This window comes from Haliotis cracherodii, unplaced genomic scaffold (assembly GCF_022045235.1).
Source record: "Haliotis cracherodii isolate W230 unplaced genomic scaffold, xgHalCrac1.p SCAF_1, whole genome shotgun sequence".
NCBI classification, from domain to species: Eukaryota; Metazoa; Mollusca; class Gastropoda; order Lepetellida; family Haliotidae; genus Haliotis; species Haliotis cracherodii.
Window position 1 is genome coordinate 59,555,440 of NW_027266264.1, and position 24,969 is coordinate 59,580,408.

General features: G+C 42.3%; 1 protein-coding gene across 1 annotated transcript in view; it reads right to left on the minus strand.

Moving 5' to 3' along the window:
- Positions 1 to 24,526, minus strand: part of LOC139462142 (importin-11-like) — a 41,502-nt gene extending 16,976 nt beyond the window's left edge. The window contains exons 1-18 of the mRNA XM_071246966.1: positions 24,445 to 24,526; positions 22,645 to 22,835; positions 21,948 to 22,048; positions 20,504 to 20,576; positions 20,045 to 20,248; positions 19,201 to 19,330; positions 15,029 to 15,136; positions 13,723 to 13,793; positions 11,973 to 12,066; positions 11,024 to 11,122; positions 10,228 to 10,383; positions 8,019 to 8,059; positions 6,760 to 6,898; positions 5,701 to 5,806; positions 3,958 to 4,121; positions 2,709 to 2,749; positions 1,443 to 1,508; positions 575 to 739 (exon numbers count right to left, since the gene is read on the minus strand). Coding sequence (XP_071103067.1) covers positions 575 to 739; positions 1,443 to 1,508; positions 2,709 to 2,749; positions 3,958 to 4,121; positions 5,701 to 5,806; positions 6,760 to 6,898; positions 8,019 to 8,059; positions 10,228 to 10,383; positions 11,024 to 11,122; positions 11,973 to 12,066; positions 13,723 to 13,793; positions 15,029 to 15,136; positions 19,201 to 19,330; positions 20,045 to 20,248; positions 20,504 to 20,576; positions 21,948 to 22,048; positions 22,645 to 22,782 — 1,896 coding nt within the window. The 5' untranslated portion in view covers positions 22,783 to 22,835; positions 24,445 to 24,526. The remainder of the gene's footprint in view (positions 1 to 574; positions 740 to 1,442; positions 1,509 to 2,708; positions 2,750 to 3,957; positions 4,122 to 5,700; positions 5,807 to 6,759; positions 6,899 to 8,018; positions 8,060 to 10,227; positions 10,384 to 11,023; positions 11,123 to 11,972; positions 12,067 to 13,722; positions 13,794 to 15,028; positions 15,137 to 19,200; positions 19,331 to 20,044; positions 20,249 to 20,503; positions 20,577 to 21,947; positions 22,049 to 22,644; positions 22,836 to 24,444) is intronic.
- Positions 24,527 to 24,969: the final 443 nt, after the last annotated feature.

Below are 24,969 nucleotides of genomic sequence, written 5' to 3' on the forward strand. Positions count from 1 at the left end.
GTAGGAGGTGTATGAGTGTAGGCAAGATGTCATGTCCTGTACTCACCTGTACGAGGTGTATGAGTGTAGGCAAGATCTCACGTCCTGTGCTCACCTGTACGAGGTGTATGAGTGTAGACAAGATCTCACGTCCTGTGCTCACCTGTACGAGGTGTATGAGTGTAGACAAGATCTCACGTTCTGTGCTCACCTGTACAAGGTGTATGAGTGTAGACAAGATGTCATGTCCTGTACTCACCTGTACAAGGTGTACGAGTGTAGACAAGATGTCACATCCTGTACTCACCTGTACGAGGTGTATGAGTGTAGACAAGATCTCACGTTCTGTGCTCACCTGTACAAGGTGTATGAGTGTAGACAAGATGTCACATCCTGTACTCACCTGTAGGAGGTGTATGAGTGTAGACAAGATCTCACGTTCTGTGCTCACCTGTACAAGGTGTATGAGTGTAGGCAAGATGTCATGTCCTGTACTCACCTGTACAAGGTGTATGAGTGTAGACAAGATGTCACATCCTGTACTCACCTGTAGGAGGTGTATGAGTGTAGACAAGATGTCACGTCCTGTACTCACCTGTACGAGGTGTATGAGTGTAGACAAGATGGCACAACGGAGCATGTTGTGGTCTGCGGACTCCTGCCAGAGGCCGGGCAGATACTGCAGCAGTGCCGCTGTGTAGGGACGGATCATGGCCCCCATCCTCTCTATCACAAACGAGAAGACATGGAGCACATGCATCTGCAAAGAGTAAAGTACATCAGGAGATAACAATGTTGCTATGGTGGTATCAAAAGTTGTCTCCAAAAGGCAGAAACTATCTCCAAGATGAGGTTGTCACACTGCCACACCACTTCTGTATAACAGAACACCAGTAGGTTGCCAGGTATCAGTCACATCTTCAACCAATATCCGGGGTAGGATAGGTCTTCAGCAACCCATGCTTGCCGTAAAAGGTGACTATGCTTGTCGTAAGATTGTGTGGTCAGAATTGCTGACTTGGTTAATTCATGTCATCGTATCCCAATTGATCGGATCGATGATCATGATGACAACTACTGGATTGTCTGGTCCAGATTCGATTTTTCATAGACCGCTGTCATATAGCTGGATTATTGCTGAGTGCAGGGTTAAACCACAACCATCATTACATCTTCAACCACGCCACGGCTGAGATCAGGCCTTCCCTAGTGGTCACAAACACTATTATTTCCTACATCATTATTGGAGTAAGTGAGTGCCCAATCACCAAGTCTGACCACTCATTCAAATCTAGTGGCTTCTTGTGCCTCGCAAGAATGATGCTTGGGATGTTTTTCTAACCTGGTCCACGTAGGGGAGTTATCATAGCAAACTGGAACATAATCTTCACATGCAATAAAAAAAAGCATTAACTCAATACAAAATGGACAGAGTAAGAAAGTGTCTTGTAATCAAAGGTTACCTTTGTGTCACATTCCCTGACATGTGTGAGCAGTTGGAAGAGGTGTGAGAACAGAGGCTCCACATACTGCAAAATAGTGAAACATGAGTTAGGGAAACATGGGAGTCAGTGACTGTACTGCAACATAGTGAAACAAGGGAGACAGTTACTGTACTGAAACATAGTGAAACAAGGGAGACAGTGACTGTACTGAAACATAGTGAAACAAGGGAGTCACTGACTGTACTGCAACATAGTGAAACAAGGGAGACAGTGACTGTACTGCAACATAGTGAAACAAGGGAGTGAGTGACTCCTGCAACATAGTGAAACAAGGGAGACAGTGACTGTACTGAAACATAGTGAAACAAGGGAGACAGTGACTGTACTGAAACATAGTGAAACAAGGGAGACAGTGACTGTACTGAAACATAGTGAAACAAGGGAGACAGTGACTGTACTGAAACATAGTGAAACAAGGGAGACAGTGACTGTACTGAAACATAGTGAAACAAGGGAGACAGTGACTGTACTGAAACATAGTGAAACAAGGGAGACAGTGACTGTACTGCAACATAGTGAAACAAGGGAGACAGTGACTGTACTGCAACATAGTGAAACAAGGGAGTGAGTGACTCCTGCAACATAGTGAAACAAGGGAGACAGTGACTGTACTGAAACATAGTGAAACAAGGGAGACAGTGACTGTACTGCAACATAGTGAAACAAGGGAGACAGTGACTGTACTGAAACATAGTGAAACAAGGGAGTGAGTGACTCCTGCAACATAGTGAAACAAGGGAGACAGTGACTGTACTGAAACATAGTGAAACAAGGGAGACAGTGACTGTACTGAAACATAGTGAAACAAGGGAGACAGTGACTGTACTGCAACATAGTGAAACAAGGGAGACAGTGACTGTACTGAAACATAGTGAAACAAGGGAGACAGTGACTGTACTGAAACATAGTGAAACAAGGGAGCCAGTGACTGTACTGCAACATAGTGAAACAAGGGAGTCACTGACTGTACTGCAACATAGTGAAACAAGGGAGACAGTGACTGTACTGCAACATAGTGAAACATAGGAGTCTGATATGTCACCGTATGACAGTGTCAACTAGGCCAGTGTTGTCTCCAAATACTGCCGGTAAGACAAGGGGATGTGACTGCCCCTAAGATAAGGGGGTATGCCAGTCATGCAACTGATTTAATCTTATTCTGGCACATATGAGAATCACTTCCTTTAATCATTTTATAATATGATATCATAGAAAGATACTTACCGGTAGTAGCTGTTCCGGGTTGAATTCAAAGTCATCAACGGGTAGAAGCGTTAAGGAGTTTTTCACAATGCAGAGACTTCAACAAGATACACTGTACTGCCTGTGTAGAACACAAGCTATATTGTCCTACCTGTATAGAACACTAGTTACATTATACTACCTGTGTAGGACACAAGTTACATTATACTACCTGTATAGAACACAAGTTACAATGTACTACCTGTATAGAACACAAGCTATATTGTCCTACCTGTATAGAACACTAGTTACATTATACTACCTGTGTAGGACACAAGTTACATTATACTACCTGTATAGAACACAAGTTACATGGTACTACTTGTATAGAACACAAGCTATATTGTCCTACCTGTATAGAACACTAGTTACATTGTACTACTTGTATAGAATGCCAGTTACATTGTACTACCTGTATAGGACACAGGATAGATCGTACTACTTGTATAGAACACAAGCTACATTGTACTACTTGTATAGAATGCCAGTTACATTGTACTACGTGTATAGAACACAAGTTACATTGTACTACCTGTATAGGACACAAGTTACATCGTACTACCTGTATAGAACACCAGTTACATCGTACTACCTGTATAGAACACTAGTTACACTGTACTACTTGAAAAGAACACAAGATACATCGTACTACCTGTATAGAACACCAGTTACATCGTACTACTTGTATAGAACACCAGTTACATCGTACTACTTGTATAGAACACAAGATACATCTTAATACCTGTATAAGACACAAGTTACATTGTACTACTTGAAAAGAAGACAAGATACCTTGTACTACCTGTATCGAACACCAGTTACATCGTACTACCTGTATAGGACACAAGTTACATTGTACTACTTGAAAAGAACACAAGATACATCGTACTACCTGTATAGAACACCAGTTACATCGTACTACCTGTATAGAACACCAGTTACATCGTACAGCCTGAACTGTCACACTGCACAGATGAGCCAGTTCATGAGAAAGTTATTGTTTATTTGATGCCTAACACCACATAGCAACATTCAAGCTGAAGAGTGGCTGAAGAGTGGCCTGTAAATAGTTCATATGGTTGATACGTTGAACAAGGTCATATACTGTATCACAAATGACATATTTAAGGTCACCTCTGACAAGTTACTGAGGGGGGGGACCTTTTATAACATAACATATTATTACTGTATTCACTGGGCTACAGGGAATGTAAGACACAGCCAAGGATATCACTCCTCAGTGTTGCGGCGGCCTCCAGTCTGACAGCCAGATCCTCCTCTGTCCGCAACACTGACAGGATGGCTTCATACAGCGTCGGCCGCAGCTTCACCGACAGCTTCACACTCACCCACTGACCAATCAACCAGATGACACGCTTCCTCACGATCCGGTAGCTGAAAGGACGGCCAGATTTTAGGGGCGCCACATAGCAACATTAGCAGTACACTCCGAAGGTGAGGTGACATGGGCTCCATCATCGTGTTGAAGATTCCTTTACTGATGTTGCAACGTGCATGTTTGTGTGTGTGTGTGTGTGTGGCTCCTTGTACGAGGCTGGACATAGGCCTGATTCATTGCACTAGCTCACTGAGATACCAACAGCAAGTGCGATCTTTTCATGTCTTTGGTATCACGCAGCCAGGGAATTAAGCCACCAACCTTCTGCTCTCTGCATGATGATAACATCCATTCTTTTCAATTCTTTTCAACAAAGACTTAAAGATATACACCTGCAATTGTGGTCTTTTGTTGACATTATCCAACACACTTTTATCTTAGTTGAAAACTCATAGATATACTGATAAGTGTCTGTTTGATATATTTATGAAAAATATTGTCATTCATTGCTAAGATTTTGATGTTAATCCCAAGATCTATGAATTGGGAGTGGGCAATATACCAAAACTCCGAGGTCAGAATAATCACAAAATGTGAAAAGTCCAAGATATCGAGGATGAATATCACTTTTAGTTTGTTTGTCCATTCTACTCCCCTGGGAGGAAAAAACATATTCCTGTATACTACTTCAATTACAAAAAACAGTCTAGATAAATAACAATAGAAAAAAGATTCCCTGTATATATGCAATGCACTGAAATTTGTAAAAGAATTGTTAAAATTGTGGTCAATAACTGTGTGTTATGTGCTTCAGGCCTGTGGCCTCTTTAGTGCTTGAATGAAAATTGATTGATAGATCGATAAGATCTATAAGACATGACAACTTCACAAACAATGTTCCCTCCTTCTTAAACTGTTGCACATCTCTAGTAAGCAGCGTTAGAAATTGGCACTAGTCCTGTAGTCCTTGCCAAACTGCCAAATAGTTAGGGTAAAATGACTAGTAGAAACTGGCCATTTATAAGGGTATGGCTATACATTATCATTATAAGGACTATGTTAGTCTCTATCCCTGGTAAGGAGTGGGAATAAGCACACATCACCATACCTTCCTATGCTGAACTTGAATTTGGAATTTGAACAATGAGTGAGTTATATTTAACGCCACTTTTCAGTATTCCAGTTATATCACAGCGTATCAGCTTAATATGTGAGGAAAGCTCAAAGTGATGCAGATCTTAGACGTTTACCACTTCGGTGAAACCCAAGAGCATGGGTATGGTGCTGACAAACCTAGAAACATAATAAGGGTGAACCGGGATTCAAACCCACAATCATAGGTTTCTGGTGTGCCTAAGGTACGCAACTCCGCACAACGAATTGCGGCCCTTAAATGACTGGTCCACCTGTACCCCCGGAATTTTAACAAAATGTTACTCTTAATAAAACAATAAAACTTAAAACGCCACTTAAAAAATGAGTCAATGGTCGACACAATTCCACAACAGTGCACTTGACAAAGAGAAACGTGTTCCTAGACATTCATAGTGTGAAAAACATTACATGCAATCACAGTTTTTTTACGTCTTAGAGTATCCCTAAAATAACTTTGTAGACAGTTTGAATAATTCTCACCTGTCATTCTTAACTCGCAGTTCTGCCAAGAGGGTAGATGAAAACCAGTTGTCAAAGTCTATGTCGTCATAGAGATCATAGGACGCCAGACCAACAGCATTGTAAACTGAAAAACAGGTATACACATTACATCAGTGAGAAGTGAGCACATTCTACACTTCAGACCCAAGGACAGTCATATATATCACTGGAAGTCAGATACCACCTTGATATAAATGAGAAACGGTAAAGCATCCTTGAAATTAGAACAAATGTAATAGTTTTAGCAATACTTGAGGATTTGACACAATATGTTTAAATGATGTACATGTGAGTGAGTGAATGCTGTTTTATGCCACAATCAGCAATGTATCATCTAAAACTGGCTCCCACATATCGCTTGGGTGAGATCAATCAATCTCCGAGGCCTTGCAGATCATTGTGACATCATCGGTATCCATGAAGACACAATCAAATGACATCAATAATCTCTCAGCTACTGAAGCTGGCTAGCAATACTTTTTACACTAAGGACACTTGTTACTGTTTACAAACTGAAAAAGTTGGTAAACAGATGATCAATAAAATCTCAAGCTTGAGCCTTTTGATATCAATTACATCAACTCTCATCGAAAAAGGTTTAAAACTCCTTGCCCAGACTCTGCCCCTGAGATATGAAAGTAGTCTCTTATGATAAGCAAGGCCTGGGAACCTACTCTAGTCAGGATATGTTTGTTTGTTTGCTTGTTGTTTAACGCCACACTCAGCAATATTCTGTGAATAATCAAGCCTGGACCAGACAATCCAGTGATTGACATCATGAGCATCGATCCACGCAATTGAGATTTGATGACCTGCATCAACCAAGTCAGCGAGCCTGACCATCCCATCCCGGCAGTCGCCTCTTAGGACAAGCATAGTCGCCTCTTACGACAAGCATGGGTTGCTGAAGACCTATTCTAGCCGGAATCATCACAAGTCCTCTACTCAGGAATCCCCACTGGGTTTGCTGCACGTATGCCCGGGTGTTATGTTACATACCAACCTCTTCACTGAGAAAATAAGCAATAAACTACTTACTTGCGTCTTTTTTCAAAATGGCCTCCAGACTATCAGGGTCACATGGTCCGTGAATGGACTGTACCATTTCCATGAGTATGGGGGTAAGTGAGAGTCGGAACTCCTTGAAGATTGTCAGGAACAGCACCTCTGTGCATGGCTGCAAGACACCAGACCCCAATCAAACATACACCCACGTCTCTTAATACAACACACCAGGCCCCATCATACAACTTATCAGGCTCCATCATACAACTTATCAGGCCCCATCATACAACTCACCAGGCCACATCATACAACTCATCAGGCCACATCATACAACTCACCAGGCCCATTCATAGAACTCACCAGGCCCTATCATACAACTCACCAGGCCCCATCATACAACTCACCAGGCCCCATGACACAACTCACCAGGCCCCATCATACAACTCACCAGGCCCCATGACACAACTCACCAGGCCCCATCATACAACTCACCAGGCCCCATCATACAACTCACCTGGTCCCATGACATAACTCACCAGGTCCCATGACACAACTCACCAGGCCACATCATACAACTCACCAGGCCCCATCATACAACTCACCAGGTCCCATGACACGACTCACCAGGTCCCATGACACAACTCACCAGGCCCCATCATACAACTCACCAGGCCCCATCATACAACTCACCAGGCCCCATCATACAACTCACCAGGCCACATCACACAACTCACCAGGCCCCATCATACAACTCACCAGGCAACATCATACAACTCACCAGGCCACATCACACAACTCACCAGGCCACATCATACAACTCACCAGGCCCCATCATACAACTCACCAGGCCACATCATACAACTCACCAGGCCCCATCATACAACTCACCACACCCCATCATACAACTCACCACACCCCATCATACAACTCACCAGGCCACATCACACAACTCACCAGGCCCCATCATACAACTCACCAGGCCACATCATACAACTCACCAGGCCTCATCATACAACTCACCACACCCCATCATACAACTCACCAGGCACCTCACAAGGCCCCATCATACAACTCACCACACCCCATCATACAACTCACCAGGCCCCATCATACAACAATTCAACAGGGAATGGATCAAAATTAAACATGTAACATACTCGCAACTAAGCATTTCAGCATATCTGTCCCTCATGAAGGAATATTAAAACTAAAAATTAATTAAAATTAAGAAATGGAAAGATCACCTAAAATTCCTCATAGCTCATAGGTTATTCTGTAATTAAAAGACTCACCCGTAGAGAATATTTGAATGAGTCCCCTCCTTCTTCCTGACCTGAAAGAAAAACACACAGGCTGTTCACACCTTGTCAGTGGGTCCGAGAGGTGCTACAGTCTATATCTTAGACCAGGTAATACATCCTCTTGAAGGAATGGCCAGTTTGTATTTGTACGTATTTACTTTTGAGGGTTAGCAGTATTTGAGTTATTTCATGGTGTGTCAGCTTAATTTGGGAGGAAAGTCTGAAGTGATGCAGGTCTCAGACGTTTACCACTCCGGTGAAACCCACGAGCTGACAAACCTAGAAACATAATAGGGCGAACCAGGATTCGAACCAACAATCATCGGTTTCTGGCGTGCCCAAGGGACGCAACTCTGCACAGTGAATCAAAGCGCCTTAAACAAATGAACCACACTTGCCCCCCCAGTCATGCTGTGATGAAATGGACCACAACTTGACCTACTTCTTTACCTATTTTGCTTATATCCTGCTGGTTGGTTGATATTTCTTTCCAGAATATTTTTGAATGTCATACTGATATCACATGATCATTAGACACTTCAGTTCGGAAAGCAGATTTATTGTAAATACTTAATTATTATTTCCACTAAAACTATGAATGGACAGCACTTCCAGACCCAAACAGGGTCTGCCTTTAGAAGGCTGCCATAAGGATAATTTAATCTTGGACTGGCAATTTCGTCAACACATCTGCTGGCATTCCAATTGCTGCAAACAGTATCAGTATCAGTATCATCACGGTTTGTGAATGGAAGTGTGATGCACAGCTACTACATCAGCAACAATAAAGTGATCAACCCTCAATGACATGAGGTGAACCTTGCAAAGTTTGTTGTGTAAACCTCATAACTATCATTATGTCAGAGAAGTACCAAATTGAAAGTTCTCACAAATCTTTGTTACAGTCTAATGTGTATTGTTTCCTGCACAAATGGTATTGACACATATACTTTGAATAGTGACTGTAACCCCATATTCTATAACCTTTGAAAATGTTATTGCAACTGTAGAATTTTGAATAACACAGGGATGTGAGCAGGTTTTCCCCCCCAAAAAGAGGAAAAGTCTAGGGGGGTCTATTTTTCAAACATTTGATTACATTTTAAGCAATTTCACACAGTTTGGACAACATTCACACCAAGAAATGTAATAAATCAAAAGTCAATAAGTCAAATAAACAAAGATGGCAGATGCAGTAAAATTTCGAAGTTAAATCAGTACTTTTAAAAAATCGGGCATAGCTTCCGTGCACCCAGCTACTCGCAGCAATGCTGCCATAAACTTCAACCCCCATCCCCCAGACACAAGGACAACTGTCACAAGCGAGCAATGTCTGACCCTTTCACCATGTTGAAGCATATTGAAAAAAACTTACCTTGTACTTACTTACCTTTTGTTGAAAAAACAACAACTTCATTGCAAACATAAGACATTAATACAACATATATCCCCATGTTATGGGTTTTCAGACGCTGAAGAAACATTCATAGTTTTCTCGCTAATCACATGAACAACTGTAAAACATCTCATTCACTTATAGGCTAAAAGACAAATTTATCTTAAAAACAAGCCATCATCTGACTCTGAGTATTTACAATTTCTGTGTGATGCCACACCCCACGTTATACTGCAAGTATTTGTGATAGAAAACGTATGCTGTCCAAAAACCTATGCTGCTGAAAGCTCTGTTTGAAAACAGGACGATCCGCAACGGTTGTCTGGTTTTCGATTATATTTTCCAGAGTGTTTTTTTATACATCTTTGATTACATTTTTACGCGGAAGATGATTTTTTCCTAGAACTACTGTTTTAAAAAACGAGATTTTCCGTGTTTCCGTGGAGATTTCACATCCCTGATAACAGATTCTCCAAGGGTACTGCGGTCAAACATGAAATAAATGGTGTCAGTCATCATGATTTGAGGTTGTCATTGTGATTAAGAATCAAGTATCCAAACTCATTGTATGCCCACTACATAACACACTGACTCAGCATTAATGCTCACAGACAAATATGCTGAATACGTAAAGATTCTCTCTACACAATTCACTGACTCAGCAATAATGCTCAATAAACAATATCCTGAATTAACATTAATGCTTTCTACACAATACACTGACTTAGTAATAATGCTCATTAAACGATACACTGAATCAGCAATAATTCTCTCTACACAATACACTGACTCGGTAGAACTCACAGAACTCCTCGGCATCTGCGTCCCAGGTGGTCAGGTCATCTGTAGTCAACAGGAAGTACTGGAGCACCAGGCGACGACATATCTCCGCCAACATGTGGAACGTAAAGAACTCCTTCACCATCAGATGAGCTTCCATACTAATCTGACTCACTGTTTCTGCAGGAAAACAATTAGAATCACTGTTATTCCAAGGGCAGTACCAATGAAAAAATAACAGAATCAGAGTACCGTATTCGACGTAATAAGCGCCCCGTCCCAATAGCCACGGCGATATTTGCTAATATTGATCACTGTACACAAGACTTATTTATTCGTGTATAAAACACACTCGTGTGTTATGTGCACCCTTAATTATGGGCAATTAAATTCTGGAAAATATAATCTGTCGTGTATAATACGCACAGACTTTTCTTCTGTATCATTTCAGGCTGTCAACATAAACCACGAAATTTACGATCTTTCAACTCTCTTTTTTTTCTCACCAAACTTATACTCTAATAAGAGCCCCCTATTTCTAATTTTGAGAGCGCCCTGGGGCTTATTACATCGAAAACGGTATTATGTTTCTTCTATATACTAATTCTATAAACTAAGAGCACATTGCTCTTACTAACGAAGTCCTAACTGGACCTAAAGGATGATCTATCAGCATTCTGGCGTGACTTGTAATGTGAGGTTCTCAGAGATTTGTTTAATTATAGCAAGAACTAACATCTCATTTTAATGAGATTGAACCTGAGGCAAAAGATAAACTTTTACAATATTTTTAAAAATTTATTTAGAGCGTGATTGTTACCCTGTTCTTGAACAGATTTACGGGGCTTGTAGGTTTCACTGAACAGGATCCCTTTCATCAGATTGAAGCAGTTGACGGCAAATCGTTCAAACAGAAGACCTTATTGAAGAAAGACGGAAAAGTGCAAAAGCATAATTATGATTCAGTATTCATCACGGCTTTAAACATAAGAAAGTAAAGGTTTCTTTGTTTTGAGACACTGGCACTACAGCACAACTTGGTGTATTCCTGCTACACCCAGCACATACACAGAGTTCTATCTTAAATGAAAACAGGTCAATCAACAACAGGTTTTCATAGCCACTGCCCTTCAGCCACAAGACATGTGCATGACACAGAGGCACCAGGAGTGAGTATCTTTGTCACTGAAGAACATACAGTACAAGCATACCTTTCTCTGTGAGGTTGTATCTGTACAAGCATACCTTCATCTGTGAGGTTGTATCTGTACAAGCATACCTTCCTCTGTGAGGTTGTATCTGTACAAGCATACCTTCATCTGTGAGGATGTATCTGTACAAGCATACCTTTCTGTGCGGTTGTATCTGTACAAGCATACCTTTCTGTGTGGTTGTATCTGTACAAGCATACCTTTCTGTGTGGTTGTATCTGTACAAGCATACCTTTCTGTGCGGTTGTATCTGTACAAGCATACCTTTCTGTGCGGTTGTATCTGTACAAGCATACCTTTCTGTGCGGTTGTATCTGTACAAGCATACCTTTCTGTGATATTGTATCTGTACAAGCATACCTTCCTCTGTGAGCTTGTATCTGTACAAGCATACCTTCTTCTGTGAGCTTGTATCTGTACAAGCATACCTTTCTGTGTGGTTGTATCTGTACAAGCATACCTTTCTGTGCGGTTGTATCTGTACAAGCATACCTTCTCCTGTGAGGTTGTATCTGTACAAGCATACCTTTCTGTGAGGTTGTATCTGTGCAATCATACCTTTCTCTGTGAAGTTGTATTTGACCACAAACTGCAGCGTAGTTTTGATGTAGCCGAGGAACGAGTTGGGATGCATGGTGAGGACATCTAGAAGCTGCAATACAGAGAGGAAGAACATGACTCAGACAGGGAGGACATGACTCAGACAGGGAGGACATGACTCAGACAGGGAGGACATGACTCGGACTGGGAGGACATCACTCAGACAGGGAGGAAATGACTCGGATTGGGAGGACATCACTCAGACAGGGAGGACAGAGAGGGAGGACATGACTCAGACAAGGACAGACAGGGAGGACATGACTCAGACTGGGAGGACATGACTCAGACAGAGAGGACAGAGAGGGAGGACATGACTCAGATTGGGAGAACATGACTCGGATTGGGTGGACAGAGAGGGGGACCTGACTCAGACAAGGAGGACAGACAGGGAGGACATGACTCAGACAGAGAGGACAGAGAGGGAGGACATGACTCAGATTGGGAGAACATGACTCGGATTGGGTGGACAGAGAGGGGGACCTGACTCAGACAAAGAGGACAGACAGGGAGGACATGACTCAGACAGGGAGGACATGACTCAGACAAAGAGGACAGAGAGGGAGGACATGACTCAGATTGGGAGGACATGACTCGGACTGGGAGGACATGACTCAGACAGGGAGGACATGACTCGGATTGGGAGGACATGACTCAGACTGGGAGGACATGACTCAGACAGGGAGGACAGAGAGGGGGGACATGACTCAGACAGGGAGGACAGAGAGGGAGGACATGACTCGGATTAGGAGGACATGACTCAGACTGGGAGGACATGACTCAGACAGGGAGGACAGAGAGGGGGAACATGACTCAGACAGTGGAGACAGAGAGGGGGGACATGACACAGATTGGGAGGACATGACTCAGACAGGGAGGACAGAGAGGGAGGACATGACTCAGATTGGGAGGACATGACTCAGACTGGGAGAACATGACTCGGATTGGGAGGCCATGACTCAGACAGGGAGGACATGACTCGGATTGGGAGGACAGAGAGGGAGGACATGACTCAGACTGGGAGGACAGAGAGGGGGACATGACTCAGACAGGTAGAACATGAACATGAGTCAGACTGAGAGGACATGACTCTGATTGGGAGGACAGAGAGGGAGGACATGACTCAGACAGGGAGAACATGACTCAGACAGGGAGGACAGAGAGGGAGGACATGACTCAGACAGGGAGGACATGACTCAGACAGGGAGGACATGATTGAGGGAGGACATGACTCGCACAGGGAGAGTGTGACTCACAAAACCATTTCATTACTTTACAGGACTCTAATATTGCCTGCAAGGGCCCTCAAACCAACAGTCATCAGAAGGTGACAAATTCCCCCGGCACCTACAAATTTGAAATAACTAATCATCTGACTTGATAGTCCATCTTGATAGGAGAATATCTGTCTAATCTGTCTGTCTATATACAAGAGTAATTACTAAATTATCAAAATAACACTATGGAACTTGGATTCGGAACTTTGTTTTTCCATGTCAAGTACACACCAATATAAAGAGTCAAAGTCAAATTTATTACCACTGAAATGAAAAGAATACAAATTGTAAAAATCCCTAAATAGATATAGGCACCAGCTGACAAGCTGGTCTTTGTGTGTTCACAGTTTCAGGGGAAAATACCTATTCAATTTAGAGATATTGTGATCTAAACTTAAATATACTGTTGCCATGGTTACAGGTGATAGACTTACTATCTTGGTCAAGGTGACAATGACCCGCTCACACTTCTCCACAACATTATGGTGACCCCACAGACTCCGCCCTGAAACCAAGATGATGAAAACTGTAGATAACATCATGACAGTGCAGTTCAAGGTATGTCAGGTGCTAAGATGTTAAACAACAAACAACAACAGTTACACAGGATATTAGTTTAGCGTGATATTAATGTTTGTTTGTTTGTTGATTAACGCCACACTCAGCAGCATTCCTATATGATGGCAGTCTGTAAATAATCAATCTGGACCAGACAATACAGTGATTGATAATATGACCATCGATAAACACAACTGGGATACCCTGACATGCATCAAGCAAGTCAGCGAGCCTGACCACCCGATCCTGTGGGTTGCTGAAGGCCTATTCTAACCCTGACCTTCACGAATCGTGAGATATCAATGACCCGCTAATGAAGGTACTTACACCAGTCCATTATGACATTAATGATCTGGTTGTACAGGTACTTACGACAGTCCAACATGGCATTAATGATCTGGTCGTACAGGTACTTATGACAGTCTAGCATGGCATTAATGATCCGGTCGTACAGGTACTTACGACAGTCCAGCATGGCATTAATGATCCGGTCGTACAGGTACTTATGACTGTCAAGAATGGCATTAATGATCCAGTCATACAGGTACTTACGACTGTCCAAAATGGCATTAATGATCCGGTCGTACAGGTACTTATGACAGTCCAACATAGCATTAATGATCTGGTCGTACAGGTACTTAAGACAGTCCAACATGGCATTAATGATCTGGTCGTACAGGTACTTACGACAGTCCAACATGGCATTAATGATCCGGTCGTACAGGTACTTATGACAGTCCAACATAGCATTAATGATCTGGTCGTACAGGTACTTAAGACAGTCCAACATGGCATTAATGATCTGGTCGTACAGGTACTTACGACAGTCCAACATAGCATTAATGATCTGGTCGTACAGGTACTTAAGACAGTCCAACATGGCATTAATGATCTGGTCGTACAGCTACTTACGACAGTCCAACATGGCATTAATGATCCGGTCGTACAGGTACTTATGACAGTCCAACATGGCATTAATGATCTGGTCATACAGGTACTTACACCAGTCCAGCATGGCATCAATGATCCGGTCGTACAGGTACTTATGACAGTCCATCATGGCATTAATCATCCGGTCGTACAGGTACTTACGACAGTCCATCATGGCATTAATGATCCGGTCGTACAGGTACTTACGACAGTCCAACATGGCATTAATCATCCGGTCGTACAGGTACTTACGACAGTCCAACATGGCCTCCAGGTGGGGGAAGATGGAGCCAAGGAAGTTAACTGATTCTGGGTTTGTGTGAAGTTCACGGAATCCAAATGCTGTCTGCTTCCTTAAAACTAGAGAGTGAAACACATGTGTCAGGTTTTGTGGTGAGGTGGATCACACACAAGGCTTCCACATTAACAGGGTCCAGCCAAACAAGGTTTCAGTGTACATACTAGGGCTGCAACGAATACACTATGAGGCGAATATGATTCATATCACGAATATAGGGTAACGAATAGGAATATTTAGTCACGAATACAATAACATGTCAGCAGTTGATGTATAATTTATTTTATTCAGTGAAAAATAACAACATAAATTATTTGACATGGTTGGATAATTATTAATATATTATACATTTACATACTGCATTTATCCAGGTTCTTAGTCTTAGTATCTGCTCAAATACGACAATGACCAGTGACCACAATACTGTCAAATTATATATATGAGCGTTGTCTTTAAAGAAATCTCTGCATACAGTGTCCCCGCTGGCTTTTGAAACTGCCAGTCCACCATGACTGGCAACTCTAATCCCCCCTAATTTTTGCCAGTCCCAACTTTCAACAAATGAAAAAACGTATGAAAATTACCTGGTTTTAATTCTTTCAACTCTCTCTTTTTATAATATTTCAAGACTAAATCACTGCATATATATATTTAACCGTGAAGCAAAGCGAAATGTTATTTAATACCACTAAAAACAGACAAGGGGAATCAAGAAGTCAACTGACACGTTGACTTTGATTGAAATATATACTTATATGAATATTGTCAATGTTTCGTTCAACAACAAAGATTTATAAGATGCTATATTTGCCTGTCCACAGGGACTGGCAGTAACATGAATTACCGGTCCAAGCCTAATTTTACCGGTAAAAAACTAGTAATTACCGGTAAACGGGAACACTGGCATATAATATGTTCTTATGGATATTTTTAGGTACAGGGTATGTAGATTCACATGACTGCATATTCGTAAATATTCGATTCTAGTGACCACGAATAACGAATTCAATTCATGAATGGATACAGTTCGATTCACCGAATACGCGAGTGAATTGTATCAGCCCTAGTGCATACTTTAGGGTGACTAGTAGGGCTGGAACGGGTAACTCAGGTCCTCAGGTTAGGTGGGTCCTAAGTAGGATCTGGGTACCTGAGGAGAACCTCGACCTGAGGTTAGTCACATGATATAATGTTGGATAACAAAAACTATACTCCACAGTTACATGACCAGACGCTAATGTTTGCATTTCTTTCTGACTTTGCATGCATTCCTTCTGACTTTTACATGTTTAAAGCTTCAATCAACTTCAGTGTATGAACGATTAGGTTGTCCTATATGTGCATCTAAATAGTTTTTGACAGAGCTCCAGTAAAACAAGTCCCAATCGGACATTTTGTACCTAACTCTTCAGACCTACAGCAGGTAACTATGTAGTGTCAGGTATTAACACTCTCAGCTCTCAACACTAGCCACAGCACTCACCACTAGATGGAGTACTCAATGCTAGCCACAGCACTCACCACTAGATGGAGTACTCAATGCTAGCCACAGCACTCACCACTAGATGGAGCACTCAACACTAGCCACAGCACTCACCACTAGATGGAGTACTCAATGCTAGCCACAGCACTCACCACTAGATGGAGCACTCAACACTAGCCACAGCACTCACCACTAGATGGAGCACTCAACACTAGCCACAGCACTCACCACTAGATGGAGCACTCAACACTAGCCACAGCACTCACCACTAGATGGAGCACTCAACACTAGCTATAGTACTCAACACTAGATGGAGCACTCAACACTAGCTATAGTACTCAACACTGGCCACAGTACTCAACACAAGCCGCACTACTCACCACTAGCTACAGCACTCAAGACTAGATGGAGCACTCAACACTAGCCACAGCACTCACCACTAGATGGAGCACTCAACACTAGCCACAGCACTCACCACTAGATGGAGCACTCAACACTAGCCACAGCACTCACCACTAGATGGAGTACTCAACACTAGCCACAGCACTCACCACTAGATGGAGCACTCAACACTAGCCACAGCACTCACCACTAGATGGAGCACTCAACACTAGCCACAGCACTCACCACTAGATGGAGCACTCAACACTAGCCACAGCACTCACCACTAGATGGAGTACTCAACACTAGCCACAGCACTCACCACTAGATGGAGCACTCAACACTAGCCACAGCACTCACCACTAGATGGAGCACTCAACACTAGCCACAGCACTCAACACTAGATAGAGTACTCAACACTAGCCACAGCACTCAACACTAGCCACAGTACTCAACACTAGCCACAGCACTCACCACTAGATGGAGCACTCAACACTAGCCACAGCACTCACCACTAGATGGAGTACTCAACACTAGCCACAGCACTCACCACTAGATGGAGCACTCAACATTAGTCACAGCACTCACCACTAGATGGAGTACTCAACACTAGCCACAGCACTCACCACTAGATGGAGCACTCAACACTAGTCACAGCACTCACCACTAGATGGAGTACTCAACACTAGCCACAGCACTCACCACTAGCCACAGCACTCAACACTAGCCACAGCACTCACCACTAGATGGAGCACTCAACACTAGCCACAGCACTCACCACTAGATGGAGCACTCAACACTAGCCACAGCACTCACCACTAGATGGAGTACTCAACACTAGCCACAGCACTCACCACTAGATGGAGTACTCAACACTAGCCACAGCACTCACCACTAGATGGAGCACTCAACACTAGTCACAGCACTCACCACTAGATGGAGCACACAACACTAGCCACAGCACTCACCACTAGATGGAGCACTCAACACTAGCCACAGCACTCACCACTAGATGGAGCACTCAACACTAGTCACATCACTCACCACTAGATGGAGTACTCAACACTAGCCACAGCACTCACCACTAGATGGAGTACTCAACACTAGCCACAACACTCACCACTAGATGGAGCACTCAACACTAGCCACAGCACTCACCACTAGATGGAGCACTCAACACTAGTCACAGCACTCACCACTAGATGGAGCACTCAACACTAGCCACAGCACTCACCACTAGATGGAGTACTCAACACTAGTCACAGCACTCACCACTAGATGGAGCACTCAACACTAGTCACAGCACTCACCACTAGATGGAGCACTCAACACTAGCCACAGCACTCACCACTAGATGGAGTACTCAACACTAGCCACAGCACTCACCACTAGATGGAGTACTCAACACTAGCCACAGCACTCAACACTAGATGGAGCACTCAACACTAGCCACAGCACTCACCACTAGATGGAGCACACAACACTAGCCACAGCACTCACCACTAGATGGAGCACTCAACACTAGCCACAGCACTCACCACTAGATGGGAGCACTCAACACTAGCCACAGCACTCACCACTAGATGGAGCACTCAACACTAGCCACAGCACTCACCACTAGATGGAGTACTCAACACTAGCCACAGCACTCACAAGTAGATTGAGCACTCAACACTAGCCACAGCACTCAACACTGTGAAACAAAAGCCATATTTGGGATAACACTCTCTTATTAAAGTACAGATTCTATTACTTTTTGGGGTTCAATTCCATCAAGGATTCAAACCCCAACTCCCAGAGTGAGGCACGTAATCGATCTAACCCACTCTGCCACCGAGGCTTCAACAAAAATGAAACATATGATCCCAAATATAACATTTGTTTCATTTGACCACTTTCTAAATGGCATTGTGTTTCATAGCTTTCAGCTGTGGGAGCCATGCCACACATGTCAGGGATACACAAAGTATGTGATCTGGACTGCCAGTTGTTGGACATTCATTTTTGTGGAAGCCTCGGTGGCTGAGTGGGTTAGATCACTGATTTTGTGGGCTGGCAATACCTCAGTCTGGGAGTGTGGGTTTGAATCCCAGATGGGACTCTACCCCAAAAAATACAAGAATCTGTACTTTACTAAGAAAGTGTTATCCCAAATATAACATTTGTTACACTCAACAATAGCCACAGCACTCAACAGTTGCCACAGCATTTAACACTAGGGGTATTGTGTTGAAGGTTTCCGGACAACAGGATCTTACTTACTTTTGAGCGTGAGTATGCAGCGGTCTACCGCCACCATCATGCCCTCATCATGGCTGCCTGCCAGCTGCAGGAAGTGGGACAGGTGGCCGTTCCACAGACTCAGCACATAGCCGAAGATTTCCTTTGTCACCTGACACAAATGGACAGTATAGTTAAAGAACTTAGAAATTTGCTCAAACCAAAAACAAAATACTTCACACATATTCATTGAGACAAGTGGGGCTTGTCATGAGGAAGAAAGCCTTAATTTGATCTGTTACATGTCAAAAAAATACAGTGATTTATCAACATAACATTCCTCGATGCACCGCTACTCCGGATGCAGCGTGGGGTAAACCTTGACTCCCCAAGATGCATGAAGAATTTCTCTTAAATGCGTGTTAATGCAAATAAAGTGACAAATAAACTGATCAGATGTTGGACCCCGATGACAGCGGTATATCGAGGAATCACTGTACAAGTCACCTCACAAAACTATCAACCTTTTACAAAAGATCCACTGCTGGTATGTCTGGCCCAGACTCGCTTATTTACAGGCTGCCATGACACAGATGGAATAATGCAGACAGTGGCATCAAAACAACATAGGAACAAGTTCTAGACCGGCTTAACATGCTTAAATGTATTGAGACCAATGTCACACACATGATCACATGGTTCAGTGGCCATCTTTGGAACATTCCAGTTTCAGGAGAAATATAAAACCTGCTGAATCTTGGAGAGACATTACTAAGCATGCACCTACAGCTTCAAACCAGTCCTTGACTTTAAACAGTGTTAAGTTTAAGTGTGCCAAACACCATTTTTCTTAATCAATAAAACGTTTACACAGCTACAAACTTACATCTTCAAACATTTTCCTATCTGCTGCTAGTCGTTTAGATGCCAGCATTTTGGTCACATGATGCAGCGTAAGCAGCGCCCTCTCCTGGACCAACTGGTCGTTACATCGCACAGCTTGTAGAACTGTAGGAATAAGCTCCGGCCATCCCCGGGGGCAGTCGAGACGAGCGACCTTTGCCGTCAACACTGATACTTGAGTCGCTACCTGGAACAAAAATAGGGGAGGTAACTTGTGATAATTGATCCAAGTGAAGTACCCGACTTTACTCGGCATAAATTGAGTCAATAGATGGACAAAAGAACTTTACAACTTTGAGGAAATAGTAAAAATGCTGCCAGAATACCATCATGACGCCTGAACTAGCACACAGTCAGACAGGTAAAATGGAGTTTTAATAAACAATGTTCTTGATGCTGGAATACATTGAAATGTGAAAGCATTACTCAGTCAATTCCCTACCTGTGGAACTGGTTCATTGAAGTTGGAGATGAGTTGTTTACGGATGAGATCCTTCTCTGTTTCTGCCAGCGCACTGAAGTATTGAAGGGGAGAGTCAAAACATTAACTCAACACAACAGACACACGATGACTGAGACAGCACCTCCCACTCTGCACTAGCTGCGTACATGTTATCCTCCAACCCACAGTCACTGGAAACTATCTGGCACTGTTCTACCACGGTGATTCTTATAGCCCTGAGGTCAAAGGTGTTCCAATCATAAAAAGCTATTCTACGTAGAGAGACAAGCAATGGAGTGCTGGGGACTGTTCTATCAGAGGTCTACATAGAGAGACAAGCGATGGAGTGCTGGGGACTGTTATATCCGGGGTCTGCAAGGAGAGACAAGCAATGGAGTGCTGGGGACTGTTCTATCAGAGGTCTACATAGAGAGACATAGAGAGGCTTCAAAAGATGGAATGGTAATATCCACTCCAAATACGGATTTCTTCACAATGAAGTGCTGGGGACTTTCCACTGGGAAAAATATTAGGCTTAACAGTCTGTTTTGCATTGGGCATGGCAAGCAACACTCAAAACGTGGGAGCAGACCCCATGTGTGTCATTGATCTGATAGTCGCTGTCTGGATTGGCATTGTTGTATAAGGCATAGCTTGAATCGATTCATTAACATAATCATAATCTGTTTTACTGATTTCTCAATTTTCAAGTGTCAATGGCAGTGCCATGAGAACACTTCAGAAACTTGCTGCCGATGTGGACACATTAATCGGCTTGCACCATTCATGTAACGTGCGCTTGTTAATTAGGGTTAATTGGATACCAGCATGTTGTTAGAAGGTATCCTTCCTTTGATGCAATTGCTGCAAGTGCAGTGAAGTCAGCCAAATGTGCGACGTGAGTTGACACTTCAAATTTTGGTGAAAGTTGATGTGTAGACATTGGTTCATATTGTGAAGTGTTCATGTCATCAGGAGAATGTGCATGCTTAATTTGGATACTTGAGACTCCAAAATGAGCTCGAGACTACTGGGTATTCAACAGACCCAGTTGGACAGATCTGATCATCAACAGTGATAAACATAGAAGGAATCCACAGGGACCAGAATGTGAGTTTGACACATCCGAGTTCAACACAAGGTTCAACTGATGCTTACTTAGTTTATATTACTCTGTTATCAACAAATAAAATAAATATTGGAAAATTTGCAATTTTGATATTTTGTAAAAATGACCTCTTACATCATTAATGTACAAAAGACCTATGACTCCCTGTAGCAAAGCTAGGCTGTCATAATGACTCCCAGTTTTAAGAGCCTAGAGCAAACCCTGTCTGGGTCCCCATGGGGAGTAGAGACAGTGTTCACTTGTCAACCATCTCTACGCCATTGTAGCTATTCAGTACCCATGTTAGTCGGCACTGAGAGACAGACAGGTACTCACTGTGGAGCCGTCTTCCTCCAGTACCTGTCAATGCCATTCTTACAGTACAGCACCGCCAACCACCGCACGTTGGTGTCGATATCATGGTTGCTAAATATACTCTGAAACACACAAAACATAATCATATTTCAGAAAAAGGCTCTGTTCCACAAAACAACCTTAGACGTGGTTAAGAAGATGTGTAAACATGGTTAAGATCATAGTAGCTCGAAAACGAAAACTATCGAAAACTTAAGAACAGTGACAGATCAGAAGCATTACAAGCATATTACATCCTCTAAGTTACTGTTCCATGTGTTGGGAGAGAGGGGGTTGCAGTGGGTGAATGGTACATATACGGTGAGAGGGGGGTGGGGTTGGGGGTGTCAGCAAAACACTGTGATAATATTAATTAGCAGTCTCAGACAATCACCAACCAGCATAATTATTTTTATATCATAGATCTGAGAAAAGTAAATGAATGTGAGTGAGTGTTTGTTGCTTGACGCTGCGCTCAGCTGTATTCCAGCTATATGTCAGCTTATAACTAATCGAGTCTGGGCCAGACAATCCATTGATTGATACAATGAACAATGATCCATGCCATCATGACCAACCCATCCACTTGGTCACCTCTTATGACCAGCATAGGTTGCTGGGGATATCAATTCTAACCCAGACACCCCACAGCAGCATAGAGGAATGTAACACAGCGTACAGCAACGATGGAGTAGAATCCTGGCTGTGTCTCCCACTGCTGTAGTTGATGCTCTGCAGGCTTCAGTACACTGGCGTCCTGGCTGCACGCCCTGGACAATGTGTCCAGCACCACCGGCCCTGCTGTTTCCATGTCCATAGTACCGCACCGGACCACTCTACTCTTCTCACATGGTAATCAGGTAGTCGAATCTGAAAGCAGTCACTAATCCTACAGCACAGGACTGTTGCTGAATTGATGCTGTCATCCTAAAATAATTTCAACATTGTGTTTGCCTGTTGCAAGAACTGATACCTATCATGTCCACAATAATACTTATTACTGAATTATATAACGTCATAATCAGCACTGATCAGATTTGTGATACTTTTTTTCTTGAATTTAAAAGTATACTTACCTTGTATCCAAACCCATATTATTAAATTAAGTATGAAAATCCTTTCTATTTATTGGCCCTGTCTTAAATGAAATGCAAGATACCTTTGCAAAGCTCAAACATCACAAACATTTTAATTCCAACCTTTGTCCAATTTGTGAAATTATACCATTGTATACTGTAGATCTGGGCCAATGAATATCGGCATCTGAGTAATGCCTAGATAAAATCGCTTTTATTATGATTATTATTATTATTTGATCTGCGTTGAAATGTCACAGCTACAACAAATAGTTTACTTATTTTCTTGAGTTCAGTTTTTATCTTGTGAGTGTAGCTTGTACAGTCAGTGTGAAATAACCCAGAAGCAAAACTTGAAGGAAACTTGATGAACATTGATAAATAAATAGTTGAAATGAACAAGTGTAAAATAAACATATCACTTTCACTTTGAGATTACATGATTTAGAAGTTTTCTAAATCTTCACTGTCCGGCAAAAATGTAAACAATTAAACATGTAATGACAGCCTACAACACTGTTAATGTTATCAGGGCTGAAGGGATCGTTGTTGACACAGGTACTACAGATAAGTACCCCAGGTAAGTTTCTGTATACCTAAAAGTACCCTAGGAAAAATCAGAATGCAGAAATGTACCCTAGGATGAGTCTATTACACTGCAGGCTGTATTGCCAATGCACTTAAATGGTTCCTTGAACGTTTACTTATGTAAGATGCCAAAACCATGGTTAAATTCAAAATGTATATTTTTCTCTCGGTATTTCCTTTTCATAAATGGATCGGAACTGTCATACTGTTGTATGAGATGCATTCCAGTCTTCTATATAAAAAAACGATCAAAGACAGTGACATATGTACACTACTCAAATATTCCATGATGCACAGTATTATCCAGCATGCACTCGTCATCAGGCGACCCAGAACAACATGAACCGGTTTCGGGTTGAGGAGTATGAAATCGTCCGTCGCTTAGCGTAGCAGATACTGGGTACCTTTCTGTATTCTGATTTTGGATAGGGTTCGTTTCTGTAGTACCTGTGCCGACAACGACCCCTTCAGCGTAATTAGGGTTAGGCCTATATTTCGTCAGTTAGTGATTTCCTGGCTTGCATATAACGAATGAACAAAACCGGGCTACATTCGTATTTGGGAATTAAATGTGATATTTTCATACAGTAATACACACGAGCAAGTAGTCAAAGTCTTGTAAAAGCAAAAGCCGTTGAAAGACTACATAAAAGGGCCTACATGAGCATGAGCAATGTGCGAGTCGTGTTCTTTGCGAACATTTCATCTGTTCTTTTAACTTCAAATTAGTTATTTTTCACATTGTATATTGGGTGACATATACGCCAAACAAAAAAATAACAACATACATTACTGTTTCTATGTGGTATACATACATTAATCACAGATTTACTGTTAAACCTTTACGTGAAATCTACTGAATTCATGCCTTCATTCCATGCTCTAAACACTGGGCGCGGCCATGTTGGTTGTTTATAAAACAGAGCAGATGAAAACGGATTAGAATTTACTCGGAGTCACTGTTAGAATGAACTCAAACGTGGCATTTGTTTGTTAATTTACATTTCACCATTGGGCGATGATACCTATATTGAGTCTATTAATGGCAAATAAGAGTGTGCTAGATTTCACTGTTTTTCTTCGTTGAACAGAAATTTTACAACATGTCTGTTATACTAAATAACGCCCGGGGGCGCCCGGGAGAATGATACTAAATAATAAAGTGTAGTCTATATAATTGTGTTCTTGTATTGATTATACAAAATAACATATAGCTGGAAAAAAATTACATACACCCCTATTCTTTTTAAATGGTGAATCTGCGAAGCAAATACGATTTTATTTTGTTCGAACTGACGAGGTATTCGTAACGTAGGCTTTGAAGGATACAATGTAAATTT